Source organism: Lissotriton vulgaris, unplaced genomic scaffold (assembly GCF_964263255.1).
Source record: "Lissotriton vulgaris unplaced genomic scaffold, aLisVul1.2 SCAFFOLD_533, whole genome shotgun sequence".
Taxonomy (NCBI): Eukaryota; Metazoa; Chordata; class Amphibia; order Caudata; family Salamandridae; genus Lissotriton; species Lissotriton vulgaris.
Genome location: NW_028242897.1, coordinates 757768 through 775811, shown reverse-complemented (window position 1 = coordinate 775811; position 18044 = coordinate 757768). Strand labels below are relative to the sequence as shown.

The 18044-nt window shown below is 50.5% G+C and overlaps 1 protein-coding gene across 1 annotated transcript in view; it reads left to right on the top strand.

Moving 5' to 3' along the window:
• Positions 1 to 9958: 9958 nt before the first annotated feature.
• Positions 9959 to 18044, top strand: part of LOC147668781 (uncharacterized) — a 39495-nt gene continuing 31409 nt past the window's right edge. The window contains exon 1 of the mRNA XM_086948437.1: positions 9959 to 10883. Within this exon, the coding sequence (XP_086804563.1) occupies positions 10388 to 10883 (496 nt within the window). The 5' untranslated portion in view covers positions 9959 to 10387. The remainder of the gene's footprint in view (positions 10884 to 18044) is intronic.

Below are 18044 nucleotides of genomic sequence, written 5' to 3'. Positions count from 1 at the left end.
ACATGCAGATCAGTTCTCAGCTGTGTGAAGCAACAACTGCAGGTATCCCACTTCACAAATGTGCATAGTAACAACAGCATGCATCCCACCTCTTCACTGTCTACAGCAACCACCGCATGCAGATCAGTTCTCAGCTGCGTGAAGCAACAACTGCAGGTATCCCACTTCACGAATGTGCATAGTAACAACAGCATGCATCCCACCTCTCCACTGTCTACAGCAACAACCGCATGCAGATCAGTTCTCAGCTGCATGAAGCAGCAACTGCAGGTATCCCACTTCACAAATGTGCATAGTAACAACAGCATGCATCCCACCTCTCCACTGTCTACAGCAACAACCGCATGCAGATCAGTTCTCAGCTGCATGAAGCAGCAACTGCAGGTATCCCACTTCACAAATGTGCATAGTAACAACAGCATGCATCCCACCTCTCCACTGTCTACAGCAACAACCGCATGCCGATCAGTTCTCAGCTGCATGAAGCAGCAGCTGCAGGTATCGCACTTTGTAATTGTGCATAGTAACAACAGCATGCCCACCACCTCTCCACTGTCTACAGCAACATTCACATGCAGATCAGTTCTCAGCTGTGTGAAGCAGCAACTGCAGGTATCCCACTTCACAAATGTGTATAGTACCAACAGCGTGCACCCCACCTCTCCACTGTCTACAGCAACAACCGCAAGCATATCAGTTCTCAGCTGCGTGAAGCAACAACTGCAGGTATCCCACTTCACAAATGTGCATAGTAACAACAGCATGCATCCCACCTCTCCACTGTCTACAGCAACAACCGCATGCAGATCAGTTCTCAGCTGCGTGAAGTAGTAAACTGCAGGTATCCCACTTCACAAATGTGCATAGTAACAACAGCATGCATCCCACCTCTCCACTGTCTACAGCAACATTCACATGCAGATCAGTTCTCAGCTGTGTGAAGCAGCAACTGCAGGTATCCCACTTCACAAATGTGTATAGTACCAACAGCATGCATCCCACCTCTCCACTGTCTACAGCAACAACCGCATGCAGATCAGTTCTCAGCTGCGTGAAGTAGCAACTGCAGGTATCCCACTTCACAAATGTGCATAGTAACAACAGCATGCATCCCACCTCTCCACTGTCTACAGCAACAACCTCATGCAGATCAGTTCTCAGCTGCGTGAAGTAGCAACTGCAGGTTTCCCACTTCACAAATGTGCATAATAACAACAGCATGCATCCCACCTCGCCACTGTCTACAGCAACAACTGCATGCAGATCAGCTCTCAGCTGCGTGAAGTAGCAACTGCAGGTATCCCACTTCACAAATGTGCATAGTAACAACAGCATGCATCCCACCTCTCCACTGTCTACAGCAACAACCGCATGCAGATCAGTTCTCAGCTGCATGAAGCAGCAGCTGCAGGTATCGCGCTTTGTAATTGTGCATAGTAACAACAGCATGCCCATCACCTCTCCACTGTCTACAGTAACATTCACATGCAGATCAGTTCTCAGCTGTGTGAAGCAGCAACTGCAGGTATCCCACTTCACAAATGTGCATAGTAACAACAGCATGCACACCACATCTCCACTGTCTACAGCAACAACCACATGCAGATCAGTTCTCAGCTGCGTGAAGCAACAACTGCAGGTATCCCACTTCACAAATGTGCATAGTAACAACAGCATGCACACCACATCTCCACTGTCTACAGCAACAACCACATGCAGATCAGTTCTCAGCTGCGTGAAGTAGCAACTGCAGGTATCCCACTTCACAAATGTGCATAGTAACAACAGCATGCCCATCACCTCTCCACTGTCTACAGTAACATTCACATGCAGATCAGTTCTCAGCTGTGTGAAGCAGCAACTGCAGGTATCCCACTTCACAAATGTGCATAGTAACAACAGCATGCACACCACATCTCCACTGTCTACAGCAACAACCACATGCAGATCAGTTCTCAGCTGCATGAAGCAGCAGCTGTAGGTATCGCACTTTGTAATTGTGCATAGTAACAACAGCATGCCCACCACCTCTCCACTGTCTACAGCAACATTCACATGCAGATCAGTTCTCAGCTGTGTGAAGCAGCAACTGCAGGTATCCCACTTCATAAATGTGTATAGTACCAACAGCGTGCACCCCACCTCTCCACTGTCTACAGCAACAACCGCAAGCAGATCAGTTCTCCGCTGCGTGAAGCAACAACTGCAGGTATCCCACTTCACAAATGTGCATACTAACAACAGCATGCATCCCACCTCTCCACTGTCTACAGGAACAACCGCATGCAGATAAGTTCTCAGCTGCGTGAAGTAGCAACTGCAGGTATCCCACTTCACAAATGTGCATAGTAACAACAGCATGCATCCCACCTCTTCACTGTCTACAGCAACAACCGCATGCAGAACAGTTCTCAGCTGCGTGAAGTAGCAACTGCAGATATCCCACTTCACAAATGTGCATAGTAACAACAGCATGCATCCCACCTCTTCACTGTCTACAGCAACAACCGCATGCAGATCAGTTCTCAGCTGCGTGAATTAGCAACTGCAGGTATCCCACTTCACAAATGTGTATAGTAACAACAGCGTGCACCCCACCTCTCTATTGTCTACAGCAACAACCGTATGCAGCTCAGTTCTCAGCTGCGTGAAGCAGCAACTGCAGGTATTGCACTTCACAAATGTGCATAGTAACAATAGCATGCACCCCACCTCTCCACTGTCTACAGCAACAACCGCATGCAGATCAGTTCTCAGCTGTGTGAAGCAGCAACTGCAGGTATCATACTTTACAAATGTGCATAGTAACAACAGCATGCGCACCACCTCTCCACTGTCTACAGCAACAACCGCATGCAGATCAGTTCTCAGCTGTGTGAAGCTGCAACTGCAGGTATCATACTTTACAAATGTGTATAGTAGCAACAGTAGGGCCTCTCAGCTGAATAGAGCAGCAAGTGCAGTTACCCCACCACTTCTTGGTTGTGTATAGAAATACCTACGTGCACAGCACATCTCAGATGTGCATAGCCACAATAGGTACACAGCTTACTGGCTGTACCTAGCAATAACTACTGTCCACCACTTCTCAGCTGGATATAGCAGCAGCTATAGACTCACTATTTCTCTGCTGTAGAAAGTCACAACTGTAGCCACACCACCTCCAGGTTGTGTACAGCAACAATCATACCACTTCTGAGACATACATAGCTACAGCTGTGGGTTCCATGCCTCTGAAATGTGTGTAACAACAAATACAGGCACACCTTAAGCAGTGGAGACTAGAGGAAAACTGCAGGCACCCCACCACTTCTTAGCTCTGTATAAAAACACCGGCATGCACTGGAAACGTCCTTTTATTAAGAAGCCGGAATTAAGTTTTGCCTTTACAACGCCAGCTATAAAAGAAGGCATCGTTACCAGACATTCGTTTAGCTCGCAAGTTGTTACAACGACTTGCTTTAGGGGGTGCATTGGTAGAGGGGTATTCGATTTTCCCTTCTGTTGCGCAGACTGGAGTTGGAATAGTACATCATACTATCGCAGAGGCTTCCCCCAAAGGGGGATCGCGAGCCGGCGCCAAAGCCCAGCGTCGTGCCCCGGACAGGAGGGGGCGGGGGACCAAAGGTTTGCGCGCGAAAACCAGCCAACCCCTCCCCCCCTACCCCCCCCCCCCCCCCCAAGGGAAGACTAAGGTTCGCGCCAAAGATCCCCCCGGCCAATGGGGGCCAGGGCGGGATTCGAACCCCCCAATGGGGGTGAACGGCGCGAGAAGGATGGCACGGGGCATATAAGCGCTGCTCCCTCAGACAGGCTCCTATCGACAAGGAGCGGGGGAGCAGCACGGCGGGAGCTTACAATCTTGTCAAGCTAATTTTTGTGGATGACGAAGCAGCGGAAGCGGGGAATGCCCAGCAGCGCCACCTAGAACGCCGTGCCGAGGACAACGAGCAGGGCCGGGGTGCAACAAGTGACAGGACATACACAAAATTATGGTAGCGAGGGAGGTCAGGTCATGGGGTGGGCGGAGCGAGCTTTCCTTTCGAGGGTCCTTTCAGAAAGGGAGGGGGAGGCCCTCACAGAGATACAAACAAGGCAGCACATGGAGGGGTGCACACTCCAGTGGCCCCCCAGCAATATGTTGGACATTCGAAACAAATGAATGCACATACGGGGCAGCGTGTAAATTCCAACACATATGTTCAGCAGGGGGGGGGGGGGCGGACACCCAGTGGCAGGATGCAGGCACAAGGGCGACGCAAAGCGGGATCACAAGGAGAAAAAGAAGCAATAACCCAGGCAGTGGGGGCAGCAGGGGGACAGGGCGAGAGAGTGCCATATTAGCATGGTCCCCCATCAACACGAAAAGACTACGCATGTTAGCCAACGGGTACCACAACAAGACAGACGCAGGGATATTAGTACACGGTTTTGAAAACGGCTTTACAATCCCGTTCATGGCCCCCCTCCCCTCCCGGATGCGAGAGAAACCTAAAATCTGCCATGCAGCACCCGGGGGTAGTGACCAGAAAGATCGAGAAGGAGAGGTGCTTAGGCAGGATTGAAGGCCCCCTCACAGCTGAAAAGAGCAAGGACTTGGTTGTCTCACCATTAGGGGTAGTCCCAAAAAAGGAGCAGGGCCAATTCAGGTTAATCCGCCACTTGTCATTTCCTGACAGTAGGTCAGTCAACAATGGAATCAATTTGGAGTTTTGCTCAGTGAGCTACTCCACAATCGACGACGCAATAGACTTAGGGAGGGCAATGGACCGAGGGGTTCTCATGGCTAAAGCAGATATCGAATCAGCATTTCGATTACTCCCGGTTCACCCCAACAGTTTTCACCTACTAGGCTTCCAGTGGGAAGAGAAATACTATTATGACAAAGCAATGCCAATGGGGTGTTCAATATCCTGAGCATACTTCGAGATATTCAGCACATTCGTGGAATGGGCCCTGCACCACAGGCACCCAGTGGGGGGAAAAATCCATTACCTCAACGATTTTCTGTTCACAGGCCCAGCAGCATCCCCCAAGTGCGGCGATACCCTGGGAGTATTCATAGACCTCGCAGGAGAGCAGGGATCCCCCTTTCGGAAGAAAAGACAGAGGAGCCAACCACGAGAATAACATGCCTAGGGATTGAGCTGGACTCGGTCGCCGGGACGTCCAGACTCCCACCTGAGAAAGTGGAGGACTTCCGGCAGGACATAAGGAGCCTCCGGGGGCGCGAAATGGCTACTCTAAGGGACCTCCAACAACTCATATGGAAGTTGAACTTCGCAAGCAGGGTAATCCCAGCAGGCAAGATCTTTGCTAGGCGGCTGACACAATTAACACGCAGCCTGACCCAGAAACACCACCACATCAGGCTCGGGCTGAGATAAAAGGGGACCTGGCCATATGGGACACATTCCTGACAGACTTCAATGGACTGCTGATCTGGAGGGAGGGCTGGGTGTCCAGACAGCAAATCAAACTATTCACTGACGCATCAGGGAGCACAGGGTTCGGCGTGATCTTGAAAGGGAAGTGGTGTGCAGGACAGTGGCCCAGCGGCTGGCGCAGACAGGGCATTACGAGCAACATTACCTTCCTAGAATTACTCACGATCATAGTGGCATTGACGGTCTGGAAGAACGAGCTGCGAAACATGAAGCTGACACTATGCTCAGACAACAAGGGCCTAGTGCCGGCCATTAACAGGGGTTCAGCAAGGTGCCCAGACATACTGCGATTAATGTGCCATCTGGTTACTTTACAGTTGGAGGGCAACATAGACCTACGAGCAAGGCACGTCGCAGGGGTGGCAAACGAAATAGCGGACGCCCTATCCAGAAACAAGATAAGCAAATTCAGGGAACTGGCGCCCTGGGCAGAGCAAAGCATGACCCCCTCCCCGAAGCAGCTGTGGGAGCTGGCAGGGTAGACTTATCAGAGCTGGTCCGTCATGCCCTCTCCCCGGCAGCAGCAAGGAGATATGGGAAATACGTAGCCACAGTCATGGAGGTGGGGGGCATCCAATCGCTAAGCAACGAGAGGGACACACGCGAGGCAGCGGAGCGATTCATCAGGTGGGCATACGAGGGCAAGAAATCCAGTTCATGGGCACAGGCCCACCTGGCCGCCGTGGCCCATCATGCGAAGTTAGTGACATGACAGAACCCAATCGCATCCCACTACATCAGGACAGCAATGAAGAGGTGGAGGCGGATGAAAGGCAAGCAGGCCGACACCAGGCACCCATAGATTTTACAAAGTTGGGGGCACTATTGGAAGCATTGGGGAACACCACAACAAACAGGTACGAGCTGCTGCTATTTAGGGCAGCATTCTCCACGGCCTTCTTTGGGGCATTTCGCCTCAGCGAGTTAGTGGCCCCGGCTAGGTAGGGCCAGTTGGAGCAGTGCATACAAGCAAGCGACTTAACACCCAGGACAGGGGGAGTAGAGATTGTGTTAAGACGATCAAAAAACAGACCAAACGGGCAAAGGGATCGTGTTGAAGCTACAGTGCATCACCAACCAAGGATGCTGCAGTTTTCTGCCTGCTGGCCTTCATGGCAGTGAGCCCGGCGGGCGAGTGACCCCTCTTCACACACAGAGACGGCACCTACCTGAGCAAGTTTCAATTTACATCAGTTATGCGACTCGCGCTAGGGAGGGCAGACTTGCCGCCAAAGGGATTTGGGTCCCATTGATTCCGGATAGGGACAGCCACGACTGCGGCGCAACATGGAATGAGCGAGGCAGGGATACAGGTGGTAGGGAGATGGCGGTCACGAGCATACAGGACTTATGTGAGGCCCCAACTGCTATGACCAGAGCAGCGCAGCAGAGGCGTAGGGGCCGCCCCACCCCCCTCGCGGCAACAAAGGAGTGACTTGCCGTATCACATTGTATTGACAGGAAGAAGACCACGCCTGGTGTGGGTGGTGGGGCACTCATTTGTCAGGCGAATGGAGGCGTGGTGGAAGACCAGGGGCCGCACGCTAAGAGACCGGACGGCAAACACGTGCATCCGATGGTTTGGCCAATCGGGTATGAGATGGGACCAACTGCCGGCCACCCTAAACAACATACGGGTGGACTCAGGGTGGCACCCGGATGTGCTAATCGTTCACCTTAGGAGGAACGATTTGGCCAGCGTCGGGCGGAGAGCGCTCCTCCACGGAATACAGAACGACCTCACAGAGGCGGCCAGAACATTCGGGCACACACGATTATCTGGTCGGAATTGATCAGCAGGAGGGAATGGTGCGGGACTGAGTCTCACAAAGGTGTGGAGAACTCGCGGAAAAAACTAAACCTCACTGTGAGCAAGTTCTGCAGGGCGAACCGCATGGGAGCTGTCAGGCATGGGCTCATCCACCCGGGCCGCCCGGAATACTATGCCAGGGATGGTGTGCACCTCTCGGACGAGGGCATGGGCATGTTCTGGGCCAACCTGTGGGGCGCCATGGCATTGGCGGGCTGCCAATAATGAACACAGGGCGTAGCTAGGGGGAAGCCGCGGAGAGACGACAGCCTCCCCGACGGTGTGGCGAAGAACTACGCCGATATCGGTTGGTACGGAGGCACACCGGAGTGCGGTGCACCAGAATAGGTCCACTCACCTTCAGATGCCGCACGGCGGGGTGAGTTGACCTAAGGACAGCGACTCCTGGATGCCTCACGGCTGGGTAGCTTGGCCTATCTAAGGGGGGGGTAGCAAACGGAGACCGCCCTCGCAGCCCAGCCCCTGCCTGATGACAGGGCACAACAAAGACGGACAAGGTAGCGAGTCGGCCTAACCCCAGGAGAAAAGCTAGAACCTCCCAGCGCAAAAAGGGCGCAAAAAAATCCAACCTACGCAAAGAAACGGCCCTGAAGGGCCCAAAAGACAATACCAAAGAACTGTGTGATGACGTAACATGCAAAATGCAAAATACATACATGTTTTCTTGTATTCCTAATAAACTGCGGCCAACAAATGACCACAAAAAAGAGACAAGTGTGTAGTTGGCCTTTCTTGCGGGAGATGGGATACCGGAAAGGAAAGAGGGTGTTGTATGTCATGGGAGTGGGGCAGAGTGCGAGGGTTACCGCAGAGGCTTCCCCCAAAGGGGGATCGCGACCCGGCGCCATAACCCAGCGTCGTGCCCCGGACAGGAGGGGGCGGGGGACTAAAGGTTTGCGTGTGAAAACTGGCCAACCCCCACCCGCCCCCAAGGGAAGACTAAGGTTTGCACCAAAGATCCCCCCAGCAAATGGGAGCCAGGGCGGGATTCGAACCCCCCAATGGGGGTGAACGGCGCGAGAAGTATGGCGCGAGGGGGCATATAAGCGCTGCTCTCCAGACAGGCTCCTATCCACAAGGAGCGGGGGAGCAGCACGGCGGGAGCTTACAATCTTGTCCCACCCACCAACACCTAAGGAGCAGCAATGTCGCAGTGCTGAGAGAGACACGGGGCGTGGCGAAGAACTACGCCGATATCGGTTGGTACGTAGGCACACCGGAGTGCGGTGCGCCAGAATAGGTCCACTCACCTTCAGATGCCGCACGGCTGGGTGAGTTGACCTAAGGACAGCGACTCTGGGATGCCTCACGGCTGGGTAGCTTGGCCTACCTAAGTGGGAGGGGGGTACGAAATGAAGACGGCCCTCGCAGCCCAGCCCCTGCCGGATGGCAGGGCACAACAAAGACGGACAAGGTAGCGAGTCGGCCTAACCCCGGGAGAGAAGCTACCACCTCCCCGCGCAAAAGGGGCGCAAACAAATCCAACCTACGCAAAGAAACGCCCCTAAAGGGCCCAAAAGACAATACCAAAGAACTGTGTGATGACGTAACATGCAAAATGCAAAATACATACATGTTTTCTTGTATTCCTAATAAACTGCGGCCAACAAATGACCACAAAAAAGAGACGAGTGTGTAGTTGGCCTTTCTTGCGGGAGATGGGATACCGGAAAGGAAAGAGGGTGTTGCATGTCATGGGAGTGAGGCAGAGTGCTTGGGTTATTCCAAAGTCCAGCACCCCCAAAAGGCAAGTCGTTGTAACGACGTGCTTACGGGACACGTCGTAATGACGCATTCGTTCTAATGCAGGAGTTGTAAAGGCATGGGTGCTAAACGCATGTGGCATCACGTCACACAACCCTGTAGGTACACCACTTCTGCCATGTATAAAGCAACAAGAACCACAGGAATACCAGTTCTCAGGTGTGTACAGCAACACTGCAGGTGCCACTCTTCTCACACGTAGGCAACTGCAGATACCACACTTCACAGCTGTGCATAGCAACAACTAACCACGCTCAGGTGAGCATACTAACCAAAAACTCATGCACCATCCTCAGCTGTATACAGAAATAACCAGTCACACAACTGCAGGCACGCCCCCAACTGTGTTTAGGGCCATTACAGGCACATTACTCAACTGTAACCAGCAACAACTGCAAGCACGCCACTGCAGGGACACACTTCAGCTGTGTAGAGCAACAATTCTTGGAAAGGGCCCTTCTCGGCTGTTTGTCAGTGCCAACTTCTGGGTATTTTGCATCTGAGCTGTACAAAGTAATACATGCAGAGACACTCGGGTGGGTTAAGCTGTAGCAACAACTGCTCTTAAGAAGTTGCTTCAGAAATCCACTCTGTAACCTAAGCTCGAAGGAAGGGGCTCGTGTAACTTTAATGAGCTGCTCGTCGGTGCGCACACTCGGAACCGGTAGCTCCTGGAGGAAGTAGGTGCGCAGCTGCCCGGGACAGGCAGCCTGGGGACCCTTCACCCCTCAAAGGCGAGGGGGCGGTTGTCTGGCAAGCGATACCCCACGCACACGACGGCGAGGCCCGGCGGGCTCGCTAAAACGGCGAATCTGAGGCAGCGCAGTCCAAACTGCAGGGGAGCGACAAACGGCCGAATAAAAAGGTCACACCCGGAAGAAAGCGCTACAATGTACGCAGCAAAATGACAGACCGAAAGATGATCCACTAAGCCATAAATCACAATCAACATGTTCCAAATATCGTTATGAAAGAATCTCCTGAAACGACACACCAAAACCAGCATGCTACAGGCTTCTGCAACAAACGTCATGCTACGAAAAAACAGCTAAAAAAACGCACTAAAAACTACGCACTCCGAACGTCGTGACAAATGAGAGGGACAACCCCAACGATAATGCGACAAATGGAGCACCTGAAGCAAGTTGCTACAACTGACGTACCGTACACAATGCAATGCAAACATTGACCCTAAAGTTCACTTTTGACTCTTTAAGGTGTTACAGAGGTGTAGAGCACCGTTCGACTGCAGAAAAGCGCTTAAAGTAAGGATGAGTGGTTTGTTGAAAGGCGGTGGAGCAGCTCGGAATTCAGTAGGCCGCAGTGGGCCAAGCACTGGAGCAGAATGACATCAAGAAACAACCGAGTGTTTCCCTTCGTGCCAACTGATGCCCTCAACAATGCCGGGCAGAGAGGGAAAGCGCTGCCCTACAACAACCAAGGTGAGGGAACTAGAGGAGCGCTTCCCCAAAGTGGGCGGTCGCTGTGCACCGCTCAGGACTCTGGAGGACCCATGGTAACCACCAGAAGCCACTGGCCGCCTGGCAAGCCCTCCAGAGTCGCCCCGCTGCACAGCTCTTATCCCGCTACCATGAATGGTCACCCCCCAACATCACGATTGCCCCCCACGCAGTATTGCCCGCTCCCCGACAGGCCCGAGGCAATGTACAAGATTTCCACTTCATCGCAGTACCACCAGGAAGGGGTCAGGCCGGGCCCTGGAAAGCCACGCTTACTGCCTCAGCCTTCAGGCTCCTCATACTTGCTTTCATATCCCGATCATGTGGTACCACCCACTGGGACCACCCAAAGCCAGCCCCAAAGCCTCACTGTGCAAGAAGGTAAGACTAAATCTGGTGTGTGTCCTTAAGTATCAGGGAGTGATTTAAATCTAGTGATTCATTTGTGCAGGTGATTGCCAGTGGTGGGCACTGCCACTCATTTGTGGGAGCCTGGACTTATTTTTCAGCAACAGACTTTGACCCTCTGAGAGAGACAAACAGGCAGAAAAGAGGGAAAGAAGTAGGAAGGGAAGGAAAAACTGACACACGGAACAAACATTGGCCAAACAATTAGGTTTGATGTTTGTATAGCATGGGGATTGGACATGTGCATGCTCTACAAATGTCAAGTACAATGGTTTTGACAGTGCTTGTTTGTATACTGGGGTGCAAGCATAGATAAAAATATATGAAAATCGATGGTCCAGAAAAAAGGATTGATTTATTTTCCGTGCCATCGATTTGTCTGATGCCTTTTCAGTGCTCACCAGTGCTGCCAGTCCACTCACAGACTGCTTTCCGAAGTAAGATAGTCCCTCATGCATTCCAACAGAGGTGGAAGGCACACTGAAACAGCCAACAAAAAGACAGTGAGAGTAAAATAGTCCTTTTGGGCTGATCCAGATGTGATTGACAACGTCTCAAGCCAATTGTGAAGGACATTGAGAAAAATAAGTCAGAGTTTGAAGGGAATAACACAAAGCCTGCAAAGTAAGTATAGAACATAATATGTTCGCCATGAACGGTACAAGGGTCCTACATATAATATCTAACAAGCATTGGCAATGCCAATAAGTCTGGCATATAACTGAAATTGTCTCTTATGTCACTGATCAATTTAGGCACTTAATAAGCCACCATAAATGCACTCTGTCACTCGTGTTAGTGCTCACACGTCCATTCATCAACCCACTGACTCACCATTACATAAAACAGACACAATATAAATTAAAAGAGTTAAAGTAGAAAAACAAAAAATGCTGTCACTAAAGATTGGCAGGTGAATGCTTGAAATATAAAAATACAATTATTTGTAGCAGAGGGTGGCTAACTTTTAATGGCATTGAACATAGTGTATCGTTGTTTTGAAATTCCACCAGATCAGCCATATATAAAATCAACAGGTTGGAAACCTTGGAGAGGAAAACAATGATAACCCATACAAAACACCACTCCACAGTTAATCAGTAAAGATCGTACTGGACAGCCATCTTCAAATGCTAATGTGTATAGTGTTTCACTGCTTTACCGATTCAAGGTGGCAACATAATAATTCTAAGTGTGGTGGATATATTTGAATGATAAAACAGTGATGCAGCTTGGAAAATACAGTTTCAAGATTGCCACCCAGTCTAAAAATAGTTTGCAAGGAATGCAGCGCACTGAAGATCAAATGAGAGGAAAGCCAGTGGCCCACCAGGACTTTCTGGTGAGCTGCAGTATGCTCTAAAATAAGGAGAAGAATGAAAAATAATTAAAAGGAACCTTGATAAAGGAAAAAGTGGAAAGCTAAAGGACTGACCACCAGCCCAGACACTGCTGTGGGCTTTTTTTTACTAGTAAATGGGCAGGCAAATGCTGTCACTCACTGGGCAATAAAACAAAGGACCTCCAACCACCTCTCAGCAATCTGACTGTGTGGGGCTTACTGGAGGTAACAGAATGTCTGGTTGACCCTTATGGACCATCATCAGCCGAGGGGACTTCATCCCCCAACCCGCAGTGTGCCAGGAGGTGCGTTTGCAGAGTGGTGGGGAAAGGGAGTGGGGGCCTCTGGCAAGTTGCCGTTTTTTTTTTCTTCTATTTTTATTTTTTAGGAAGGAGAACCGCATTGGCCCATTCCCTGGAGCATTTTGAGCCCCGGGGTCTGCCCCTTTTATTTATTTAAAAAAACGGGAGGTGGCCACGCGGCCCCCTTCCTGGGCCGAATTTGGCCCCAGGGCCCCCATTCCCCAGCCTTTTCATTTTTTTGTTTATATTTTACATAAAAGGGGGCAGAGCGGCCCTCCTACTGGGCCATTATCAGCTCCGGAGAGCCCCATCCCCCGGGGCCTGTCAGATTTTTTTTTCCATTTAATTGCAGCCTCAGAGCACTATTTTCTTAAAGGGCTTACACGCTCTCCTGCAACGTGGCACATGGCCGTGCTTTTCTTTCATTTGTTACTTGCAATCATATGTTTTGAAAACCTGCAAGCAGTTCCTAAGCACGCACTCATTGCTTACCAGAAGCAAGGCTGGCAGTGGTTAGACTTTGCCCCTCTCACATCTCACGTCTATATGAGACCTTCCATAAATTTCCCTTCAGCAGCGCAGCACAGAGTACAACCTAATCCGGAGTCAATATATTAATTATTTTATCACATTTCAATGAGATCCTATTTCATCAGTGACACGTACAGGTTAACTGAATACGGAAAGGTCCTAATTGTATATATAGACATAGCTATTTAAATGTACTTGTGGTACTGTCTTGCATGCAATGCATATGCAATGCATTATGGGTAGGGTGGATTTACCATATCTTCTTTACAATGGCCTCATTCGACATTTCCTTTGGGGTAAAGACTGCAATTCTCTTTACCACCTGCAGAGGGCTGCCCTCAGCATTACGTTCTCAACCCTGTCCTCAAGATGGCTTCGAACTGCGCCCTGTTAAACAGCTGTGACGTCTCAACGTCCACTCTCAGGGAGCCATGTTGCAGGGTGCAGTACCATATGTGACAAAAGAGGTCCCATGGTACCGCTTTTGTCCACATATGGATGGTACTGCACCGTGCAACATGGGACAATGAGACCTTTACATAGATACACACACTAACCACCTGAGATAGTTTTCTTTTTTCAATAGTTAACATAGGCTTCTGATTCCAGCCATGGATGAGGTGTCTGGCTTTATGTGCGCACAGTATGGCAGGTGGAAGAGTTTGTGTCATATGTGCATACGTACATCGTTTTCGGCAGTTTAGGATCGGATTGGATTGAATTCTGAGCTTTAAATAAGAGCTCAGTGTGAACATTGTGAAACAGGCTCTCCTAGCATCTGAGAAAGAAGACCTTTCAACAACACAAATGAGCCACTGCTGGGTATGTCCGCAGCAGCTCATGGCTGGGCCACACTGGTGCTTGGATCTCTGAGTACTGTATATTAGTGCTCCACTCTGACAGCCTTGACATCAGCGATGCCTGCCAACACAGCTGAGTCTGGTTGTGTATCCCTTTAACCCCTTGCATACGGCCGCGATTCTGCGCCTGTGCGGCAAAATCGTGAGTGGGCGGGTTTATGACGGCCCCCAGCCGTCATCAGCACACGAGCGCTGGAGTGCATGACGGCTGGGGGCCGTCATCAGCATGCAAGGGGTTAAGAGTTGGTCATTGGGCAAGAAAACGTTCCAGTCCTTGTGGGGACAAATTAAGAAGTGCTCGTCCCTAGTCCCAAGCCAGTGACCGTTCCTCCTAGTTTAGAACTCTGTGAGTCTTTAGCTAAATTCTTTCATAACAAAGTGCAGGCCATCTTCACCTCTCTTGAGCCGCAGGTCGCCTTGAGTCTACGAGAGGACTCCCACAGGTCTCCCGTGAGTATTCTTCAAGAAGAGAAATTTCTGGCGTTTGCACCAGTACTTACTACAGACATCCTTAGATTATTGCAAGCTACTAACTCGGGCTCCCCCTTGGACCCCTGTCCTGTGGCAGTAGCAAAGCTGGCAGCCCGCCCAATTGCAGACACTCTAACTAGGCTGTTTAATCAGATGTTTGAGGTGGGTGATTTTCCTACATGCTGGAAACGGGCCTTCATCCTTCCTTTGCTCAAGAAGCCCACACTGGATATTACTGATCCAAACAGCTACAGGCCCATTGCCAGACTGCCGCTCCCTGCCAAACTAATCGAGAAGGCCATGAACCTCCAACTATCTGCCTTCCTGCGCTCAACACAGGGCCTGGACCTAGCCCAACATGGGTTCAGGGAAGGTCACAGTACTGAGACCGCCCTGATTAAATCCACGGAAGAGGTTAGGAAGGCTCTTGGTGCAAGAGGACAAGCTGTTCTGGTCCTTCTCGACTTATTTGCGGCCTTCGACACGGTCCACCACAAGGTGTTGGTGGTCCGTTTAGAAGACTGCGGAATTCAGGGGAAGGCACTGAGCATTTTGAAAGCCTTTCTGAGGAACAGGGTTCAGGTGGTGGCAATGGGAGATTTCAAGTCGAAACCTTTTAAACTTCCAGGGGGGGTCCCTCAGGGATCCTCCCTAAGCCCCACCTTATTCAACCTTTATGTTTCCTCTCTTGCCCCGGTGATCCGATCCTACGGGTTCGAGTTAACATTGTATGCCGATGATACCCAGATTGTGGTATCATTGCTCCCGGGAAAAAACCTAGGCGTTGCTGCCAGGTTTCAAGGCTGTATGAAAGCAGTCAGCATATGGATGGAAAAAAGCTGCTTAAAACTGAATTCCTCTAAAACAGAGGTGCTACTTTTTGGGCAGAAAACCAATCTTTGGAGCCCGGAACGGTGGCCGGAAGATATGGGTACCCCCCCCCCCCCTCCCTCGCGATAAAGGTGAAGAATTTAGGAGTAATTATTGATGACCAACTCTCCTACAAACCCCAAGTGAATGCGCTTTCATCATCCATTCATTGGACCTTGAAAATTATCAAGAAAATTCTTCCCTTCTTATCAGTAGGGAGTAGAAAGACGGTGGTGTCAGCCCTGGTGCTTTCCCGCCTCGATTACTGTAACAGTCTACTACTTGAGGCTCACCAGGGGCTGCTTAATAAGCTGCAGATATTGCAAAATGCTGCGGCCCGTCTTATTCTTGGCCTGCCGAAATTCGCCTCCGTTTCCAGGGAGTTGCTTAAGCTGCATTGGCTCCCGGTGCGGAAGCGGATCAGGTTTAAGGCCCTATGCATTGTTTACAAAGCGCTCCATGGAATAGGTCCAAAATTCCTCCAACAGCTCTTCCAATGGTATACGCCGAAAAAACAATTAAGATTGTCTAACTTGGGGCTGATCAAGATCGCCCGCATTAGGAAGGTGCGTTGGGGGGGCGGAAGCTTTGTGAGAGGGGCAGCGCTGGCCTGGAATGCTCTTCCTTTAGCCTTAAAGCAAAGCGCCAACCTTTTGGCATTCCGAAAAAGTCTGAAAACTTGGCTATTCTCGAGTTAGATCTGAGATGAAAAACCCAGGGAGCTACCACTTTAGGACACCGGTTGGTATTAGTACGCTCTATAAATGGTATAAATAAATAAAGAAATAAATAACATCAACCCATTTAAAACACGAAGCAAAACATATAATTTTTTGACCCAGTCCAACATTATGTTTTAGTGGCCATGCAATATCCAGAATGAGAGAAAACTAAGGAGCATCAGTAACATAACAAGCATTTGCAATGTAATAGTTCTCGCATTTGCTAAAGTTAGAGCTGTTGGTGTTTAAAATTACAACGTTTTTCACTTTTGTTTTTTATTTGCAGTGGAGTAATTTTATTTGCATAGTGCTATTACCAATGCTATAAAGATGCAAAAGTACAAAACATTGTCCTTTTCAAAGCCAACAGCTCTAACTCTAACAAATGTGAGACATATTGCATTGGAAATGCAACAGGTCTTGCATTTGTTGTGGTTTAAGTTATTGGCATTATACATGCCATTGTTTTTTACCTAGCCATGTGCCAGGGTGCTGTACCATATGTGGCTAAAAGAGGTCCCATGGGACCTCTTTTTGAAAACAGATTTTATTAGTTGCATGGTAGAAACACATCAAGTAATTCTCTGACCTCCAGAGACAGTCACTAGGACAAATAATCAATGACTGTGACATGCAAACATTTTCGTACGCGATTAAGCAGTAGAATAATCAAACAAAGAAATGTCTTTTTGTACAAAAACCCCCTCCCGCCCTTCCCCACCCACCCCCAACTCCCCCCTCCCTCCCATGTGTGCCGCTGCCTACTCCGTCCGTGTCACGCTATGCGTGTTGCAATGTTCGCAATAACATAGGTCATCTGACTGTCAGATTAACTGTACAACCTCCTCCTCCGGAGGTGGGTCTAGGTCCCGGCCTCGATGGTCTGCCCACCACTTCCAAATTCTATAATGCTTGAGGGGACACCCCCGTGCGACATATACAGGCTGTTCCAGGCCCATACAAAAGTCCATTCCATTCTGCCAAGCTATGAATGAAGGGGCGCGGGGCGCCTTCCAAGATCTCGCAATGTCCCTTTTGGCCAAGGTCAGCCCCAACAGTAGTAAATGACGCTTGTATCGGTTGCCCCCACTCCAGCCAGCACATGAAGAAGAGCCAGTTTAGGGTCCCTCTGCAGCTCCCAGGCCAGTACCTCATTCAAACACCGAAACACTCTGTCCCAAAACCGCTGGAGAGCCCCACAGTCCCACACTGTATGTAGCAGCGTCCCCACCTCTGTGTTGCACCGAAGACAATTCGGGGATGCAATCAAGCCCGCTCTCCATAAGCGCTGTCTAGTGTAGTATGTACGGTGAAGGTACCTGAATTGTATCAGTCGCAAGAGCGTGGAAATGGCCGCTCCCCTGGGCCCTTCTAGGGCCTCCACCCAATCCTCCTCGTCTAGCTCCCCAACATCCCGCTCCCACTGGGTCCTGAGATGGGCAAGGTCCGAGGCGCTATGGCGCACAAGGGTTTGGTATATGCGGAAAATCTTTTTGTCAGGCAGTTCTCCCATGAAGACCTTGGCCTCAATTGGACTTAATTCCGGTATATCTTCCACTCCCTGGAGGTACGGGGTCAGAGGATGTCGGAATTGGAGGTACTTGTAAAATTGGGTGTGTGGCATTTCAAACTCCTCCCGCAACATGGCAAAGGACTTGAGCACTCCCCAGACATGACATCACCCAGGGTAGAGATGCCTATCGCGTCCCAGTGTCGAAAGCCCTCTAAAGCCGCTCGTTGAGGCAATCTTCCATTCTGCCACAATGGGGTCTGCAGGGTCAGGACATTCCACCAGCCCACCCTGCGCAGGGCCTTGCCGCCAGATCTGAAAGACTACCCACGTGACGGACGGCAGAGATCTCCGAAGCGACGCCGAGTACAGAAGCGTGTGTAGGGTGGCCGAGCCCATGAGGGATCGCTCCACCGCATAGGCAGGATCACCCCTGTCCGCGTACCACCAGTCGTTCAGTACCAGTAAGTGGGATGCCTGATAGTAGGACAGTACGTCGGATGTGGCAAGGCCCCCTGTATATGTG